Source organism: Theobroma umbraticum, unplaced genomic scaffold (genome assembly GCF_002168275.2).
Source record: "Theobroma umbraticum cultivar Fairchild unplaced genomic scaffold, ASM216827v3 scaffold_81.0, whole genome shotgun sequence".
Lineage (NCBI taxonomy): Eukaryota > Viridiplantae > Streptophyta > Magnoliopsida > Malvales > Malvaceae > Theobroma > Theobroma umbraticum.
In genome coordinates, this window is record NW_018397268.1 from 3,156,309 (window position 1) to 3,175,370 (window position 19,062).

Genomic DNA, 19,062 nt, shown 5'->3' on the forward strand with positions numbered 1-19,062 from the left:
TAAAAATAAATAATAATTTTTTTTAAAAATATACATAAAATATATAATTTTTTAATAATAGATGCATGATTTAACTTTTATTAAAAGTAATTATGTACATGTTATGTTATATTTGAAATATTTATTTATTTAAATCAATAATATGATAGTATTTTTATCTTTTTTTATATTAATTTTAAAAAGTAAAAAAAAAAAGAAGCATAGCCAAATAATTTTATCCTATTTTTTCTTTCTTGTTCTTCTTAATTGAAACCATTCGAATTTAAAGAAAAATATATTCAAATTTAATTTTTTTAATAATAAAATACATATATTTACTATTGAATCTAATACGTAACTATTGAGAGATAAAGCTTGAGTTATAAGAAGAATTAGGATTCTTTTAGTGTTTCTTTTACCAGGATTTGCTTCACTATTTACATTTTACTTTCGTAAAATTATTATAAAAATAAATTAAATAGTCTACTTGAGCTTAGGTCTACTATTATAAGAATGTAACTAAGTTTGGACAAGATCTTCTAAATTTGACTCTATTGTACAAAAAGAATAAATAATAAAAAAACAAAGTTGTATTAGACTAGAAATAAATACATTGCTTTCTTCCAAAAAAAAATTCATTGCTCACACAAAGAATAAATTTAAACATAATTTGATTTTTTTTACACAAACAAAATTGTTTCAATGCAAAATAAAAGAACTTACATTTTGGTATATGTGATCTTAAATTACATAATAAAAAATAAATTTAATTTATATTTCATAAGTTTTTATTTTTTATTTAAACTTTAAATTAATATCTCAAATTTTAATAGTTAAAAAATGTCATTTAAAACCAATAGATACAATTAATGTTGTTGCTTAATATATATTTATTTTATTTTCCTTTTAGATTTATTAAACGGGTTTGCAAATTGGCTGCTCCACGTACCCATTACTAGTGTCTCGATAAGAATACAAATACTCATCAGTGAATCAAACCAATTGGATGCTGACTTGCTTATTTTATCTTTAAGGTTTAAAATGACATATTCCATTTGAGATTTGTTTTTTTTTTTTGTAAATTCGTAATTTTACAACAGCATCTTCCTAAATATGGAGGTCTCAAACAAATATTCTCTTCCCAATTAATTAAAAAATTATAATAAACTTATCAATTATTGATTTACATATTTATATAAAGTACAAATGTAAAGCTCAGCCATGGAGGTTGGCCTCCTTTGGTTAGGTGTCTTGCATTTTGAGTAGGAAAATTAATGGTTTGGCCTAGGGACCGCACCACTTTCTAGTTGACAAATTAGCTGTTAATTGAACAAAAAATGAATAATATTTTATAGGATTCTTTATATTTTTCTTTACCCTGCCGTTTTGAATTAATTTTTAATGATTTTCAATTTAGTACTATGTCCGAAAATATCCTTTTAATATTAAGAAAACGCAAAAATTAATCAAAAAACTCTTGAGTAATTTGGTTTCTGAATTAAGGCTAAGGAAAAGGTCAAGTAAAATATCATGTGCCATTGTTTTCGAAATTAATAATGATGGTCCCAATGACCAAAATTATTCCAAGGCCTATAAGGACATCAACAAGTTGGAGGAAAAAAAAAGAAAAAGAAAAGAAAAAGGAAAAGAAAGGAGACATCAGGTAGAGATCACTCATGATGAAAAGTTTCACTAGAACCACAAAACATTTTGAGAGAAAACATATTTGTCCCTGTGTTCTTGCCCAACCCAACACCAATGTGACCACCATTTTCTAATTTCTTTGCCATAATTAATGAAAAATTCATTTCTACTTGAATTTCCTTGTCTCACAAATACATAGGGTTTGATATAAAGTTTACTAAGCCTTTTTTGTTTTTATTTTATACCATGATTCTTGTTGCATATTTATTATTTGTCACTCTTTTATATTTTTTAAATCTAGTGCATTGCATAATTTTTATATTTCAAAACTATTAAAAAATTTTTAGGAAAAAAAATAAATGCAGGTTATTATTGTAGCTAGAAAATCTTAAATTTCAAGGTTAAAATTTCTGACGATTAATTGCTGAGAAAAGATTTGTGAATTTGCTCGTGAATTTTGAGAAATTTCATTGTTGATTTACTATATAAAACAGTTATGTTAATTACTCAAATAATGGAAATTTCTTGGTATTTTAACCTATGGAAAAGCCAAAGGGAGAAAAATTGCATCCTGAATGTGGCATTTAATTGACTTTTCCATCTACTTTTTCCACTTCCAGAAGTAAAAAATGAAAAAAGTAAAATTATGGTTAATTGCTACCTTGTTTGAGAAAATAAATTTTAAAAATTTTCCAAATGTGGCATTTAATTGATTATTTTCATTTTCTTTTCCACTTCTACACAATATATTTTTTAAGTTTTACAAGTGAATTTAGATAGTTGTCTTGTATCCATTAAATGACCAACTAAGTCACTATTATTAAATTGACAAAACCGTATCAATGATATTTATAATTAGGATATACAATATGATTTTGGGTTATACAATGCAACAAATTAAAACGGCAAAGTCAATCAAAATTAAAAAGTTAAAGATTCAAATTCGAAAACACTTGAATTTAAAATAAACCTGAAAAAATCAAACCTAAATACCACATTCCAATGTTTACATCTTTCATAAAATATAAAATAACTTAAAATTAACTAGAAATGAAATGATTTGAACTCAGAACGATCCAAACTCGAAATTATCCGAACCCTAAAACAACCGATCTCAATATTACTCGTTTTGCTAACTTGTCTCATCTCATAATCTTATTCCTTCCTTGAAATTCAATCTTAAGACTTTCAAATTAAAAAATTTCAAGTTATTAAGCACTAGAAATGTAGAGGTGTGGACAGATCGAGCCCTAGACATGATTCTAACCCTATAAAAAAATATTTAAATAATCTGATAATATTTTTTAATATTCTAACAATAAACCGAACTGTTTTTCTCGAACTTAAAATTTTAAGATCTCAACCAACCTTTAATTCAATGTCTTTTTGAGAAAAAGAATTATTGAAACTTGTGGATAAGAATCCCTAACCTAATAACAAAGCATTGCCATGCAAATGCATGCATCAATGCATTAATGGGATTTGGAGTTTCAATTTCCAAGTGGCAAACGAAGCATGCAACTAGCTAGCATCAATTATTGCAGAAACATCGATTGCTTCAAAGGAAAAAACATTGATTACTACACGTGTCCAACACATTGGCGGAGGCTGCTGACAAGCCGCGCAGGCGGCCGTGCCTGGCGGCCGTCGCCCTTTAATTTGTTTTGCTTTGATCGTAAAACTCTTCAACTTCCCTTTAATGCAAGTCAACTTTTTTAATTTTTTCAGCTATGCGATTGGAGGGACTTAAACTAAGCTGGATTCATTAATGAGAATGACCTGTTACTAAGCCATAGAGAGCGGCTATTTAACAAGTTCACAAAGGAATCTCATTAAATATCAAAGAGAGAAATGGCCGGTGTTTAGCATGTTTTAATCCAAGACCCCTTGGGAATTGCCAAAAAGATAAAATAAAAAATAAAAAACCCTTTTTATCATAATGGATCTGCTAACATTTGTCACCTTTGAGCACAGTGATGGACTTAAAATTCTATATGAAAAATGGTTAAAGATAATTAATTGTATGTTACTTGATTTGATTTGAGGTGGTAAAATTATATATTTTAAATTTTATACATATAATAATAAAAAATTAAAAATTTAGAAGTAACGGTTGTCACCACCTTGGGTCCACTCTTGCTAAGTTGTTATTTATACAAATATTTCATATCAAATTCAAATGTGGTTGTCAATAGTTAATGTGATAATTTTCAATATATATATGATGAAGATATTAATTTAAGGGAAATGATAAATTATAGTGGTCTAATAGTTCTAATAAAGTACATAAAATATTTTTCTTAAAGTTCGCATTATTTTCACACATAATTAGAGATGTCGAGTACCTATTATTTTTTAAGTACCATAATCATAATTTTATTATTTGATAGGTTACGCTAACTTTATAAATATATAATTAAATTATTGAATTGCTATTTGAATCTTAAGAGCAGTACCCTAACTCGTGACAAGTAGTTGTTTTACTACCTAAATTTTACTTGAACTTGATTATAGAATATCTTAATCTTAATTAATCAAGTCAAGTAACATGGGGTACCCGATTATAAGGTCTTCAACAACATAGACAATCACTATTTATCCTAGCCTTTTTAGATTTTAAACCATTTGACCAGTCCTGATCTTAAATATTAATATTAATAAATTCCCTTAAAGGCAGCTCGTTAATGAGAGCAAAACCCTAGCTTGCTTTTTTTTGAATAGCTAGCTTGCTTTTAATATAAGTTAATGATCGATAAACTCTCCAGAATCCGCAGGAGTAGGAGTCAGGGTCCTAAATGTAGAACCTTGGCCATATACCCTTTTCCTTCTCCCTCCATGTCTTCTCCTCCTATTTCCCTTCCACTCGTAGTTCCCAAGCATAGGTTTTACCTTTTAGAGTACTGAAATCCCCAACTATTAATTAAAAGTTAAAAATTAATTGAAATGAACTGAAATTTGAAAAACAAAGTTAACTATTTAAAGAGCATGACTACCTATGAAGTACCATCCATTTGCCATTTCAAGTTAATCAAGTAACTTCATAGTGCAAACCAAATTACTTGACCTATATATATCTGTGTCTACCACTGTATCCTTTTTTTTATTAATTTTCTATTGACGACCACTCTATGTTTCAACAAATTTATATCATTATATGAAGTAAAACTAATCTAAAATCACAGCTTACGCTTGCCTTATCCCAACTGACTTAATCAACACTCCCACACACATTCATGAAGGAGATAATTGGTTAAGAATTCAACCTTGGTTGGCTATGTAACTTGGTGCGGATTGACCCAATTTGTCATTGGTTTCTATCGACAAGTGTAAGTAGATCATTGCGAATTTGGGATTTTAAGCCTATAAAACTTATTTTGGACTTTGTTTGAGCTTTGGTCCAAATTTGCCAAACACAATCATCAATTTTTGGACTCAGTTTTGGGCTATGTGCTTGACTTTGACTACTCCAAGTTATCCTTGACAATGTTAAAACTACTAGTAATATTTAGGGATTACATTTTATACACCGCCAATGTATAACATTTACCCACTATCACTTAATTACAGAGTGTATTCATGACATCAAACTCAGTTAAACTCATATAATACAAAATTAAGTTGTAATTTTTCTAATCTTCATATAGTCTTTAACCGTTAGTAGCTTGCTTTCCTAGACAGACATGGAAAAGGTAGAATCTTGCCTTTGCATTATAATCTGCAAATAATTTTGTATAATACCCTTTCAAATTGTTAACCTTGTCTGGGTTCTACACATTTAAAAACCTCACAGCCACAGCTCAGCCAAGCCCAGTTATGTGGCCGACATTAGGTCTAGCCATGCCCTTTAAATAAAACAATGGGTCTTAACTTTAGCAGTTTACCATCCTATTAAACTTAATAAAAACCCTTCAATCAAAATATTTTTTTTATTTCTTAAGTTTCACTCACCTACTTTGATTGCAATAGCCATTAAGGCTTGAGTACAGAATGAAGGGAATCCAGGACTACTGGCCAATGGCTTATAAGCCTTATGGGGACCAACTTTTTTCTTTTTTTTTTTATACTAGGAATCATACTTGTATGGACAAATTTGGGAACATTTCTGCTTACCAACTTCATTATTCTTTTCTTACCTTGAATATTACCTGATTTTCTGAGCATAAATTTCAAATTGGTTCATATCAGTGTCCACACATGCAACAAAACATATTGGTGTTTTCTTGTAATTATATTACTTTGGGTTTGGCATGAACTATTTGGTTAGTAGCTCGAACCTAATCTGGGCCCTCGTCTTCCCATGTAGAATGCCTCTTTGGACTTTCCCTAGCTTGGATTTGTTTGAGAAAACAAAATCCATCTAAGAAAGCTTAAACTGCAATATATCGAATTAATGATTTGATTTGAAATAAAAATTAATTATTTTTAATATAAAATTGAACACCACCTTCAATCCGTCCTTGACTGACAACTAAAATTGATCTTTCTCTCAAGACAATCCCAACCTGGATTGAGTTTGATGGAGCAAATATTCGGGTTGTTGAGGCAATTTTTTTTGTTTGCTGGTTGGTGATGGAATTGACAATGAGATTGACACAATTCTCACTTGTGGTGTATTGTCCTTTCACTGTCCCTCTTGGCAAAACTGTTCACAATCAAAGCATTACTTAAAACATGCCCCCCAGAAGTATCAGACCGTATGATTAGAAGTCCAATCAACTTTAGAATAATGAAAGTTAACTGCTATCATTGATTTTTAATTTTAATCTTTGGTTTCTTATATGCTTTGTAACACTAATCATTACCTGTAATGGAGTTGAAAACTTTTTAATGGTTGGTAGAGTTGAGTCAGATATTAGGAGGATTGGGACACACTGCCAAATGCTTCATAACAACCTTACGCATGATTACATTGATTTTGACTATCTAACCAAATTAGCTTGTAAAAAGGTGAAGGCTCAAGGGGGATTTGTTTTCGAAACAAAGCTCAATTCTCCTGCAACATTTCCATAACTTAAAATATAAGGGATTTGCTCAGTTTGGTTCATCAACCATGATATCTATGGCAAGCCTACTTTTGCTTCAAACTCAAGATTGTAAAGTGTGACATAAAATCATTCATTTGCTTTCTGATTTTTGGGTCTTTATCACTCAAAAGAAAACATATGATGAAACCTCCTCACACACTTCAAACAATCTTCTTCCACCATGTCTCCTTATCACCAACCCTTAATGTTTTCCTCAAAATGGGTTTTTTTTTTTTTAGTAGAAGTTCAATTACCCATTAGCAAGCTTTGATGGAGTTCCAAACAAGCTTCCAATTGTATTTTCGTGGTCATGACAGCAGTTGGGGGAGAGCTGAATGTTAATTGCTATTGAAGAAACAAGCAAAAAAGTAGCAGCATTAATGGTGGAATGTGTAGAATGGAAGGAAAAACTGAAGAAGTGATGCTCCTATATAGGAGAAGCATATTTCTTTTCAACTGAAAATAACAAGTTCTCAAATTCCATTACTCACCTCAGAAACTTTGATTTCTACTAACAAATAAACTGCAAAAAGAATTCCCATGAGGAGGAAGAAGATAGAAAAATAGAAAGAAAGAATGCAAAAAAAAAAAAAGGAAAACAACACAGACTCAAATAACTAATGACCTTTAAAGGCTTACTCAGTACTAAACCTACAACTCTTGCTACCCTTAAGCTTCCATGTTCTCTACCCTTTTTTTCTCAGTTCTCTCATTACAACCCCTCTCTACTATCTAAAAATATTGGTCATCTATTGCTCCTATTCCCCCATTCCAACCCTGTACAAAAAAACAATGAACAAAGAGATAAAATAACAGTAAGAGAATAACACAAGGGCTAAAGAGAGAGAGAGAGAGGGAGGGAAACAGAGAGGAGAGTTTATCCCAGCAATAGGGATTCAACAATTCCCCACACCCTCCCTCACATAAAATCCAACGCTGGGTTGCTTTTATTGGGAATCAACTCTGGTGAACTGGTGACCATTGTTGTTGGTGCTACACCAACTTTGTTTCGCATCTCGAGCACCTTCTTATGCGAATTGGAGTGCAATGAGGGAACAAATGTTGGACTTGCTGCAGGCCGGTACTCAGGGAAGAGCCTGCCTGACTTGTACCGCACGCCACAAGCATTGCAAAGTGTTTTTGGCCCCATTGGCCCTGCCCTCCATTGTGGTGTCTTTGTTATCTCACAGTGCATACATTTCCTAACCGCTTGCCCTGCTGAATTTTGATTATTATCTGCAGGAGCAGCTGGAAGTGACAACTTGATCTTCTTTTTCTTCTTATGTTCGGGATTAACTTGCCTAGGAATCTTGATCAAGAGCCGCGACTCAGCATAATTCTCAGAGTCAGAAGGCGCCTTGGGGACAACAAACGGCTGAGGGATGTCATTCTCATTGACAGATGAAGTAGGGGAGATAAGCTGAATCGCGGGACGAGGATTGAAGGTGGTAGGGCGGGGACGTTTGCTACGAGCACGTCCACGCCTCCCAGGGGCAGCCATCTCAGGACTGCGAGGCAATGTCTTCTCTCCTGAGCAGGAGCTGCTGCTCTCGAGAACAGAAACCGGACTGGAAGTCTGGAACTGATGCTGGGATGAGTCCTTAGTAATGGAAGAGGACTCTTCTTTCTTAATAGTCAAGCTTGCTCCACATTGAGAATCATCCACAAAGTTTGACAACCATTCCAATTGAACAATGTCCTCATACTGCAACCAAACAGTAATCAGGGTCAATACTTGAAATCAAAAGCATTTGAAATCCTTAAAATTCCAGGCTAACATAAGATCAATTGTGACTTTTTTTCCTTTTAATAAATAATAATAAGAAAATCTTTCATATTTGCCACCTAAGCATGTATAACTAATCAGACAGCACATCACGTGACTTCCATGACTGAAGCAATAATTATGCCACTAAATAATGCAAAACTATGGGGTGGATTCCACATTTCCACCCACGTAGCCGACAATCCATATCAAACCTTAACGAATAATTAAATATAATTAAAATTATTATTCAAAATCCCGCTATTCACAAAGACCCCACAAAAGTTAATTTGCTAAAGTCCAGAAAAACCACCCCCAAAAAATAAGTGACACTTATGACGTCATTATTGGAAACAAAATCAGGGAAGAAACTGATACTAACCGGAACAGAGAGTTCCGCGGAGAGGTCCGAAGCACTGTTGTTGGAAAAAACAGAGTCAGAACAAGGCAATGACTCGGAATGAGTTGTCCAAATGCTGGGAAAAGCGGCGGCGTTGACGGCGGAGTCGGAGGCGGATAAACCAGCCTCCACATCCTCGTTAGGGAAGTCGAGGAGGTCGTCTATGTGGTCGAAGAAGCTGCCGCAATCTATCTCATCGATGAAGTTCGTTGGCCCAATCATTTTTTCTTTGATATAAAATAAAATAAACCTGCAAAAAAGAAAAAGAAAACGTAAATTTATTAGTTTTGCATGTGAATGTCTACAACGAGTATATAAAGCAAGTGGGCAGTGATGAATTGATTGAGCCGTGTGGCGCATGTTAGTATCAAGCGCCAGCTTTGAAAGAGCTTTAGTGACATACCGTAAGTAACTTCCTTTTGAAACTCACTATGGATTTATTTGTTTGAAAATTGAAATTTCAAATTTGGGTTACTCCCAATTGGGAGTACCTGTAAATTTTGACGGAAAATGTCGGTTTTTTTTTGTTTGCAAAGGGAAGGTGGATGAAAGCTTCCAAAGTAAATTGGTGCAAGGTGGTCCAAGGGAAGCTGACATTTGTTTATTTCCCAAACAGGGGATTATTCTTTCTTTTTTTTTCAAAATTTGAAGGAAAAAACAAAAAAGAAGACAAAGGGATTCTGAAGCAAACCTCTGTTACTGATAAGCAAAAACTTTCGGGGAAGACGCGATAATTTCTACGAAAATGAGGAGAATTTCGCTTGAGAAACCTACAAGAAGAGTTAACAAAAAGTGAAATTGTTAGTACATAAGACTACTTTGGTAGCTGAAATAATAATACAATGCTATTTGTATTTGAAAAAGAATGCAGCAGAAGCTTTTCTTTTGTTTCAGTGTTCCAGAAAAACCAAAACCAACAGGGAATCGTTTTAATTTGTACTTTTTTTATTACATTACTCTGTTTGTTCCCCAAGAAAAGTGACGGAACAAAGGAATTGAATTTTGAGAATATGATTTCCTTTTGCTTAATTGGTAAGACAAAATGAGAACCCAATTCAGTAAAAAAAAATTTTTGGAGAAGTTGGCTTTAGTTCAGAATTGGGGTTTCCACTTGGAATACTGAAATAATGAAAAAACTTTAGTTCTCCAATTCAGTTCAAATCCCTCTCATTTCCTACACTTTCTCAGCTACCAAACAGTGTATTCTTGATGAAAAGGGGAAAAAATGCGTCTCGAACCTATAATTCTATAATCGTACTCCCTGCCGACACTGAAATTTTCAATGTAACACCAGTCCAGATGTTCAAAAGACGAAGAACTCACTGACAAATACTAAACTCGAACTCAAAAACTACAATTCCCGCCCAAAGACAAAAACTTTGATTGTGAATCCCAAAAAACTGTCCCCCGTACGAAAAACCCAAGTCCAAAAACCCGAAAAAAGAATGAAAATATCAGCTACCTAGCAATCCAAACAAGTTCAAACCCTCTTCATGTTTTGATTAAGTTATAGTGAGAGAAGAAGCATGTATGCAGTAGTAAAAGCAATGGCTTTGAACAACAATACCTTGATAAGAGAAGAAAGAAGGAGAGAGAGAGAGAGAGAGAGAGAGAAATGGGAAAGTTTTGAAAGGAGAGAGAGGTAGAAAACAGAGGCTAAAAAGGAGAGGAAGCAGGGATTGAAGGGTTTATGGTAGGTGCGCCTCCTCCTTCATTGCTAGCTGTCTTTTACTCTCCTTCTCCTCTGTCTTGATGTTGAAGTCTTCTCTCTCTCCCTGATTACCCCCTTTGGGTCCCACCCTTCCTCTATGCTTTTTCCCAAGTTTTCAAAATTTTTTTCACACTCAAATTTGGGTGAAGAGAGGTCGGAGGCCAAAGGCTGGATTTTATACACAGCGGAAGAAGATAAGATACCTTTTTTTTTTCTTTTTTGTCAGAATATTTTAACCTGACACAGGAATTTTTTCCTTTTTTTTATATATTTTTTACATTTTTTTTAACCGCCTTAGATGGCAAACAAATAAAAAGTCAATAACAAAAGAAAACTAGTTCACGCGTAGAGATGGGAGTCTGGATCACGTACGTCGTACATTACTGACGTGGCGTTCTTCCATTGGGTTTATTGACGTGGCACTTAAAAATGACGCGTGGGATTTTACCCTCCACTTGGTTTTCACATGCCTAGTGGATTAGATTTGCCACCCATTTCCCAATAAATATACAGCTATTCCTTCTTCCGGGTTGTCAAATAACCTAACGCGGTTGTTCTCGGCATTAAGCTTTCACATATGGCCGTGAAATTAAAAAAATAATTATAATTAATTATTTATATTATATAATTAATTAAAAAAATCGATATACTTAAGCTTAATATGATCAATCAAATCAAATGAGAATGAACTTTTACCCCCAAAAACTAGTACGAAGCGTCTGGTTACCGGATAGAGGCAAAGGCAAAAGAAGCTTCTTCGGCTCTCCGTTAATAGCATTTTTGTGATTATGTGTGCTTTTTGCTGCATTTGTCTAACCAATTTGAATAAATGTAAATTAATTGAGGTGATGGCATTGAATTAAATCCTTTTAATTTCAACTTATGTAATACGGTTTGTATTTAATTGCATTACGTTTCATGGAGATAATGAGAGTTGAATAAGCCTTTAATAATATTATTTATTTTATTTGCCCTAGAGAGTGCATCAGGCACATTGGATTGGATACATGTACACCACAAATCACTACTCTATGATAAAATTATTTAATTTTTGTACACATATGTATGTTTGAATCATTTAATTCAAATAATTTGAATTAAAAACTATCATTTTTTTTGTTGGTGTTGACTACTAATTATGAAATTTGATGGGAAAAACTATGATTACCATAAATGTAGTCATTGTAGGTATGATTTTGTTAAAAAAAACCCTAAACTGAGCTAAAGCCATAGCCAATGGTTTATAATTTTATTTTCAATTTGAAAAGATCGGTCAATGATCACTAAGTAAATAGAACTCATTTAATATATACAAATATAAATATATATGAGTCACGAGATCATTATTTTTTAGAATCTCCTACTTATTCTAAATAGAATTGAAACATCTTACATAAATATTTTTGAAATGTTTGACATAATATCTCGTAAAATATTCACCCGCAAGTCAATAGCATTTGAGGACAATCTTCAAAATTAATTTTACTTTTTACTTTTTCTGTGGTAAATGCTTGCAATCTATAGTTGATAGAAATATTTCATCTCTTTTTATTGTTGTTGTTGTTTTCCTTTTTTTTTTGGATATTTTAAAATATTATTTTTAAAATTATTTATTTTGAGACTTAACCGGTGTGTTAAAGTCTTTTCCACTTTATTTAAAGTTAACTAAAATGGGAAAACCTATGTAAAAAAAAAAAGGCAAATTTGCTGTCACTGAGTGGAATTTGCCTTTTGTATTTTTACAACATAACTCTACAACACCTAATGGAAATTAATTAATTTTTTCTCCCCACACCCTGTGGATGGGAGCCACAGGTTGTTCTAAATTGGAAAGATCATTACCAGCAAATAAAGAATACCAAATTTGGGATTTGATATTAACAAAAAGTGTTGATTTTTTTTTATTTATAATAATATGAGGAAAAGGTTAATAAAAGTGACTGCATAACAGAAACATGTTTAGGGTTTATAGCCTCAGAGAAATGATGAACCTCACTCACTCACTCAAGTCAAGACCCCATAGTCCCCCCCTTCTCCTTTCACCCTCTTTTAACTAACTTGAATTGTACTCTTTGCATCAATTCCTTCTAAAATACTCCCTCTCTCTCTCTCTCCCTCCCTTTTTTCTTCTGAAAAAATCTGCTAATATATTAGAAAAAGGGACTCCATGCATATCCTTTGAATGACTTGGGTTGCACTCTTTGCATAACTTCCTTCTAAGAGACTTCTTCCCTTCTTTTCAAAAGCAAATTAGGGTGAAACCCATTTTATTTTATGTTGTAGGAGGTTAGGCTCTATGCACTATAAAAATTGGATTTGGTGCCATAAAAACCAACCTATGGGTTTCTCTTCAAACTATGGAAATGGGAAAATGACAATAATTCCATAGCTTGGTGTGGTATGGCATCTCATTCTATTGAAAGAAAATATTACGTCCTAAGAATTAGTTTCTTAATTAATCCATGTGCACTTTTTTTTGTTGTTTAAGTTTCCTTGCAAGGGAAAATCTATATCCTTATCAATTTTGTACTTGTAGGGTGGGTGCTTCTCTTATTTGCAAGTTGTACATTATATGACAATTTAATTGTTAATGTGTGACACACATGTTTAATACAATTAAATGTTAACATAGCATTCTCATAAAATAATATGATGGACATACCATTTCTTCCCTTTAAAGACAAGAGGAGGAAAGGTGTTACGTCTATCACTTTTTTTTCAACAAATACCTTATGATTATAACAAAATGTGATGGGGGCCATGTATTTATAACAACGTATTAATTCTTGACACATATTATATAGGTAAATAAGATAATTTATTTATTACAATTAACTACAAAATGAATGCATATCAACCCATTTTGTACAAGTTGTACCAATGGGTAGTTTTCTGCTTTCGTTTTTTTTTTTACATTATTTTTGGCTGTTAAATGTTTATTGCTAACATTTTGTTCATTTGAAGGGGAAGGCAAGGGTATTATTTGGAGGGCATTGATGTAGGGTAGGAACTAATTATAGACCGTACATAACAACATCTAAACAACATAATCTTATGCAACTACGAACTACCTCACCATCTTGCCCAAGAACAAAGTTTTTGATCTAACTTTCATTACTATACAAATAATCGAAAGTCCTTCCCCAATCCAAAAACCTCCTGTGTCGGTAAGGGGGAGAGAAAAAAAATATATGGCCAATGTATCTAAACCTATGGGAAGAAGCACATGGCACTGTGCCCTAAAATGGGTGCCCATGCATTGATTCATTGCTTGAATATTTCTCAAACCATTTTAAATCACAAATCAACTTCAAAAATATCTAAATCACTTGAGGAATTGCCTAAACATACTATTCCATTGTAGCTTTAATTAATAGCAAATCCCCATAGACATGGACTAACAAAATTTTGACTCATTAACTTTGTCCACTCTTGCTGGCCAATTAGGTCGTTTAAATCCATAGTTTTTTTTCTTTAATTCAAAGTCTATTCTCTCCCTAACGTTCTACAAATTATACCTAAAACAGCAATATAAAATTTCTTTTCATGAATGATCGATTACTAGTTGATGCTCACATGATGTGCTACTGTTTAACAGTCATATGCACGTACTTATTTGATTTTTTAATTAAATTAAATAAATTATTTTAAAAGAATGTAATACAAAAGTCTAATGATTCACTCATCGTCAATTTACCAAGAAAATAATAACAATAAACTTTGCATTAGGAATTAGTTGTCACATACACATGGGGTTGATGAAAGAAAAGACAGGGTAACCTTCCTTACATTTCCATGACGAATTTACCCTTGGTAACCTTCCTCGATTTATCAATTTATCATGGGCAAAATGGTGAATTCGCTGATGTGCATCGTACGTGAGAGCAAGTAAGGAGACCACGTTGAATATGGGACCCATCTGGCACGTTCAAAAAACCGTCGGTTGCACAGCGTTGGTTTTTTGCCAACGTGGCAGGACACAGATTCACCATGTTGCGTATGGAGCCCACAACTGTGAATCAAAGCTTGCTCAACTCCAGCTAAGTTCAGTGATAAGGAAAAAATGAGAGCACGTGAGGTGGGGCCGAATGGCAGGTGACTCCAACTTGGGATCCGAACCTTCGATTAACTTTGGTATACATGGACTAATCATTCTCTGCCACGTTGTCAGTGCTGACTTTTAGTAGACGAAAGTACCCACACGGAATTGTTTTTATTACCTTTTTAGGATCTTTGATGTTACCCTTAGATCATGTGTTCGGGTGGGGCCCACTTTGGAGCATCAAGCCGTACGCAGACAAATTGTGATCAGAGGAACTTTGGTGGGCTCAACGGAAGGTGTGGTGGGAATCAAAATTACTCAAATGCCCTTCAATAAAATAATATTATATGAAATTAAAAGATGAATTTAACATCTTTCAAAATTTATTTTTTTGAAATCTTAATTACTGATAAAATTATAATTAATATCATTTGAAAAGACTAAAGTAAACAAGTAATTTAAAAAAAAGAATAATAATAGTTTTATAAATATTTATTTATTATCCATAATTAATCTGTTCGGAAGGTGGAAGCTGCTAGTTGTTTACTACTTTAAAGTGAAAGTAGAACGTGCAGTTACATGGCCACAGCTGTTTTAATGTATTGACTAAACACAACACATTGAGCTGAGAGAGCCAGGGGTTTGTTGGTCAAAAAAAATATTGCAATTGGATTATTGTTTAACTCCATTCAAACCTTCTTTACTTTGATTATCACGACATAAATCTCTATATCTTTCATATAGAAATTTTTTAAATATACTTATATTTGCTTTTATGATACATGAGAGGTTTCTCTTTGACTCATTACCAAACCCATACCCACTCCTTTATTTTTTTGCCTTTTTTTTATTTCACAATTATTAGAACAAAATTTTGCATGTACATTATTTTATAACATAATTAAATTAATAAAATTATATTATTTAACATTTAAGTTGTACAGGAAAAGGTGAAAAATTTTATAAAATGCCACATGATGTAAATCGGTAAATTGAAAAAAAATTTCAAAAACGAATCATGAACCAAAATGTGAACTTGAGATAATTTAGTAACAATATTTAAAAGATTACTCTTTATTTTATAGATTTCACAAAGATTGTAATTTCATGTATGATAAATAAATTGGTATTTGTTTTCAACATTTTTCTTTTGATTTTTGGCAAGAAATTTGTGCGTACATGTACTGTTTACAATTGACAAAATAATAAGTTAAATATGAGTGAGAAAGAAAAACACTTGAAATTAATTTGTGTCAATGAATGTAGTCCAAAAATAAATGTTCCTAACTAAAATCAAGTAAGCATAACCCATAGACAAAATAGATTGAAAAATCCATGATTGGATGGTTACTGGCAAGGACACTAAGGTTTATTTATTCTAGTTCTCTATTTTTCTAGTATGGTCAAAATATTGATAGACAAATTATTATTATTATTATTATTATTTGGTTCTATGTGCAAGGAAAGTGCAGAGTACAGTCAGGTTGGTCCCTTTGACTAGTGATCCACAAGCTTTTAGGGTTTAGATAAGATGTGGGTGAGTGTACATTTAGCTTATGTTACTGGTTATTACTAAGTACTGGTTTGCTGGACATGGGCTACAAAACGAGAAAGTGAAGAAACAAATTGCAATAAAAGCAAAAAAGAAAAATAATAAAAAGGGGAAAAAATATAAAAAGAATATTAATAAAAGCTTGGAAAAAGTGTGACTTATTTTTCCCACAAGATTACGTGGAGAGTGGAATAAAGCATAAGATGCACTTTTCGGAAAGAGAGCGATTGTGAGAGGTGTTCCCCTCACTTTACTCTATGTTTTTTGTACATAGTTGTTTTCAATGCAAATCTCAAAAATCTAAAGATGATCATCTACTTTTTATTTGTCGGCTGAATTTGTAAATTTTTTAAATTTAATCATATTATTATGTTTTACATAAAACTTATTTTTATATATTTATAATATATATAAAAATAAAATAATTGATTGGGTCAAATAACTGACACCTGTTATTTTAAATTGAATTAATTTTTTTTATATAGCTTATATCAAAATTACTTTATTTTTGAAGTTTGATGGGTTTTTCTTATTTTTATTTATTTCAACAACAAATACTTGAACACAATAATTTATAACTTTTAATGCTTAGAAGATAGATTTATTTAATATTTATAAATTATAATTTAATATTTTTTTATCTATATTCTCTTATTCTGTATAAACTTTTTTTTTAAATATAATTGGAGGAGAGGGGGTCGAATTATGCTCTTTAAGTAAAGGGATAATACACCAATCAATAAACTAAATGTTTGAGTGCTTATTCTGCATAAACTTGAATCCATAGTATTTAGACATTTTTTTATATATGAATGTTTAAATTTCAATAAATATCCATCTAATTTATTAAACAAAATAAAAAGTTTAGAAGGTTTATTCATTTCTCAATATACATAATACACAATCATCATTAAATAGATAAATCAATTGAATTTGGTAACTTTTAACTATTCGTTATGTATATAAAAAATAGATACTATTAGAAATTAGTAACTATTTTATATTGATAGGATCTTCATATTATACTATTACTTTATATTATACAACTGTTTATCTTAAACTGCCAATGGTATAAATATATACTCTTTCATTTCTTAATATTTTATTATACATCTAACAATTTTTTATAAGATTATTATCTTTTTGGATAAGTATCATTTTATTATAATTTATATAGGTGTAGGTTTCTGGTAATTAAAACAAGAACAAATAACTAGCTTTTTCTCTACTAGCAAGAACTATGCATTCATGTTCGGTAATATAATATAGCATAACAACATAAACCAAAAAATTGGAAGCAAATGTATATGGTAAAAGGAAGAGCAAGCTATCATCATAGTTAGATATATCTGACAGATATATAAGAGTTTATATTCCCTTAATATTTAGCTAAGTATAAGTCTTACATGTTGATATACATCATCTAACAAAAATGAAAATCTTTAAATCAAAAATATTATTTATTTTGTTTAAACAATATATTTTGACTGAAATAAAATTGTTGAATCTTTAACAGGATTATTATCATCTTTGGTTAAGTATGGTTTTAAAACCATATATTTAGAAGCAACTTTTAGTGATTAAAATCAAAACAAATAACTATCTTCAATTAATAATAGTTTATATTTTTCTTTACTAGCAAAAATCATACATTCATGCAATTGATTAATACAATATAGCTTTTACTATAAACTCTTTTGAAAATATTAAATTGAAGTCCACTCAAACATAATTTATATTTTTTGTGATATTTTCCGTAACATAGCTACAAGCACTATCATAGTTTTATTTAATAATAACAAATTCATATAAGTATTTCTAAATATATAAAAATATAATTGATAATTATAATGGTTGATGAATGACAACCAACACAAATATTTCCAAATTATTAGTTTCACTCTTTTTAGGTATTGGTTAAGTATTGATAGTGATAAATTCAAGATTTCGCATAAGAAATAATTATAAAAATAATCGTATTATATATATTAAGATATTTATACATAATAATAATAAAATTAAAAATTAAGGATGACAGCCGTTATCATCCACTATCACCTTGACTTTGTCGATAAACATTGAACGAAGAATTAATTCAATTAATTAATTCATCTATCTAAACTCTAAATACTTAATAATATTAGCACTAAGTAAAATATAAGTCCCTCGAATCAAGAAGTGACATGGGATTTTGAAGTAACTAATGTGTCTAGATTGTTTATTATTAAAGGGAGGGGGTCAAGATCTTTGATGGTTGCATGGACAAGTCCCAATCCAATGGGTTGCAAGTCACGTGCACGCATGATCATGTAGTCAAGTACCTGTCACCCTACGGAAATGAGCGGCACCCCCCACATGGTCCCCACTTTACCACCACCAATCAACTCTTTCAAAACCTGAGGGCCCACCACATTACCATGAACCACGAAACACCTTATTCCTCTCTACCAAAAAAAAAATCAGTGGCTTCAAATAAATACTCGAATTACCGGGAATTAATCTGGCGTGTCGGTGCCGACACTTGGGGCACCGACAGGGTTACCGGGTGTAGAAGGTGGTAGAGGTGGAACCCGGTTGCTTAACCGGGTGAAGAAAGGCAAACAAAAAAAAAAGGGAAAATATATCATTATTGGACCCGGAAATTGATGCACGAGAATGAGAAGGGAATTTTAAACGCGTCGGTGCGGGGATTTTTGACTCTCGTGAAAACGCCGTATCAGTAACGGTTTTCCGTTTTGATCCCCGGGTTTTCGACCGTTGACATTTATGATTTTCATTTTTTAAATATTTAAAATTTTCTTTCATCTTTTTTTGGGGTGGGGGGTGGGGTGTGTTGTGGGGGAAATTAATTGCCTAAGGGAAAAGGAAACCCATTTCTCTTTAATATTAAGTTAGTAAATTAATTACTCTCGTTAAATAAAAAAGGGTAACTTCATAATATTATT

General features: G+C 31.7%; 1 protein-coding gene across 2 annotated transcripts; it reads right to left on the minus strand.

Annotated features, from left to right (window-relative positions):
* Nucleotides 1–7,058: 7,058 nt before the first annotated feature.
* BME3 (Plant-specific GATA-type zinc finger transcription factor family protein) lies at nucleotides 7,059–10,652 on the minus strand. Of its 2 annotated transcripts, none has more exons than XM_021440177.1 (4): nucleotides 10,380–10,652; nucleotides 9,504–9,582; nucleotides 8,795–9,062; nucleotides 7,059–8,352 (listed from the first exon to the last, which is right to left on the minus strand). In XM_021440177.1, the coding sequence occupies exons 3-4, from the start codon at nucleotides 9,032–9,034 to the stop codon at nucleotides 7,567–7,569; spliced, it is 1,026 nt and encodes a 341-aa protein (XP_021295852.1). In that variant the 5' UTR covers nucleotides 9,035–9,062; nucleotides 9,504–9,582; nucleotides 10,380–10,652; the 3' UTR covers nucleotides 7,059–7,566. The 2 variants fall into 2 exon arrangements, with proteins under 2 accessions (XP_021295852.1, XP_021295853.1); XM_021440178.2 differs by lacking the exon at nucleotides 10,380–10,652 and adding an exon at nucleotides 10,051–10,317.
* Between the last annotated feature and the right edge of the window lie 8,410 nt (nucleotides 10,653–19,062).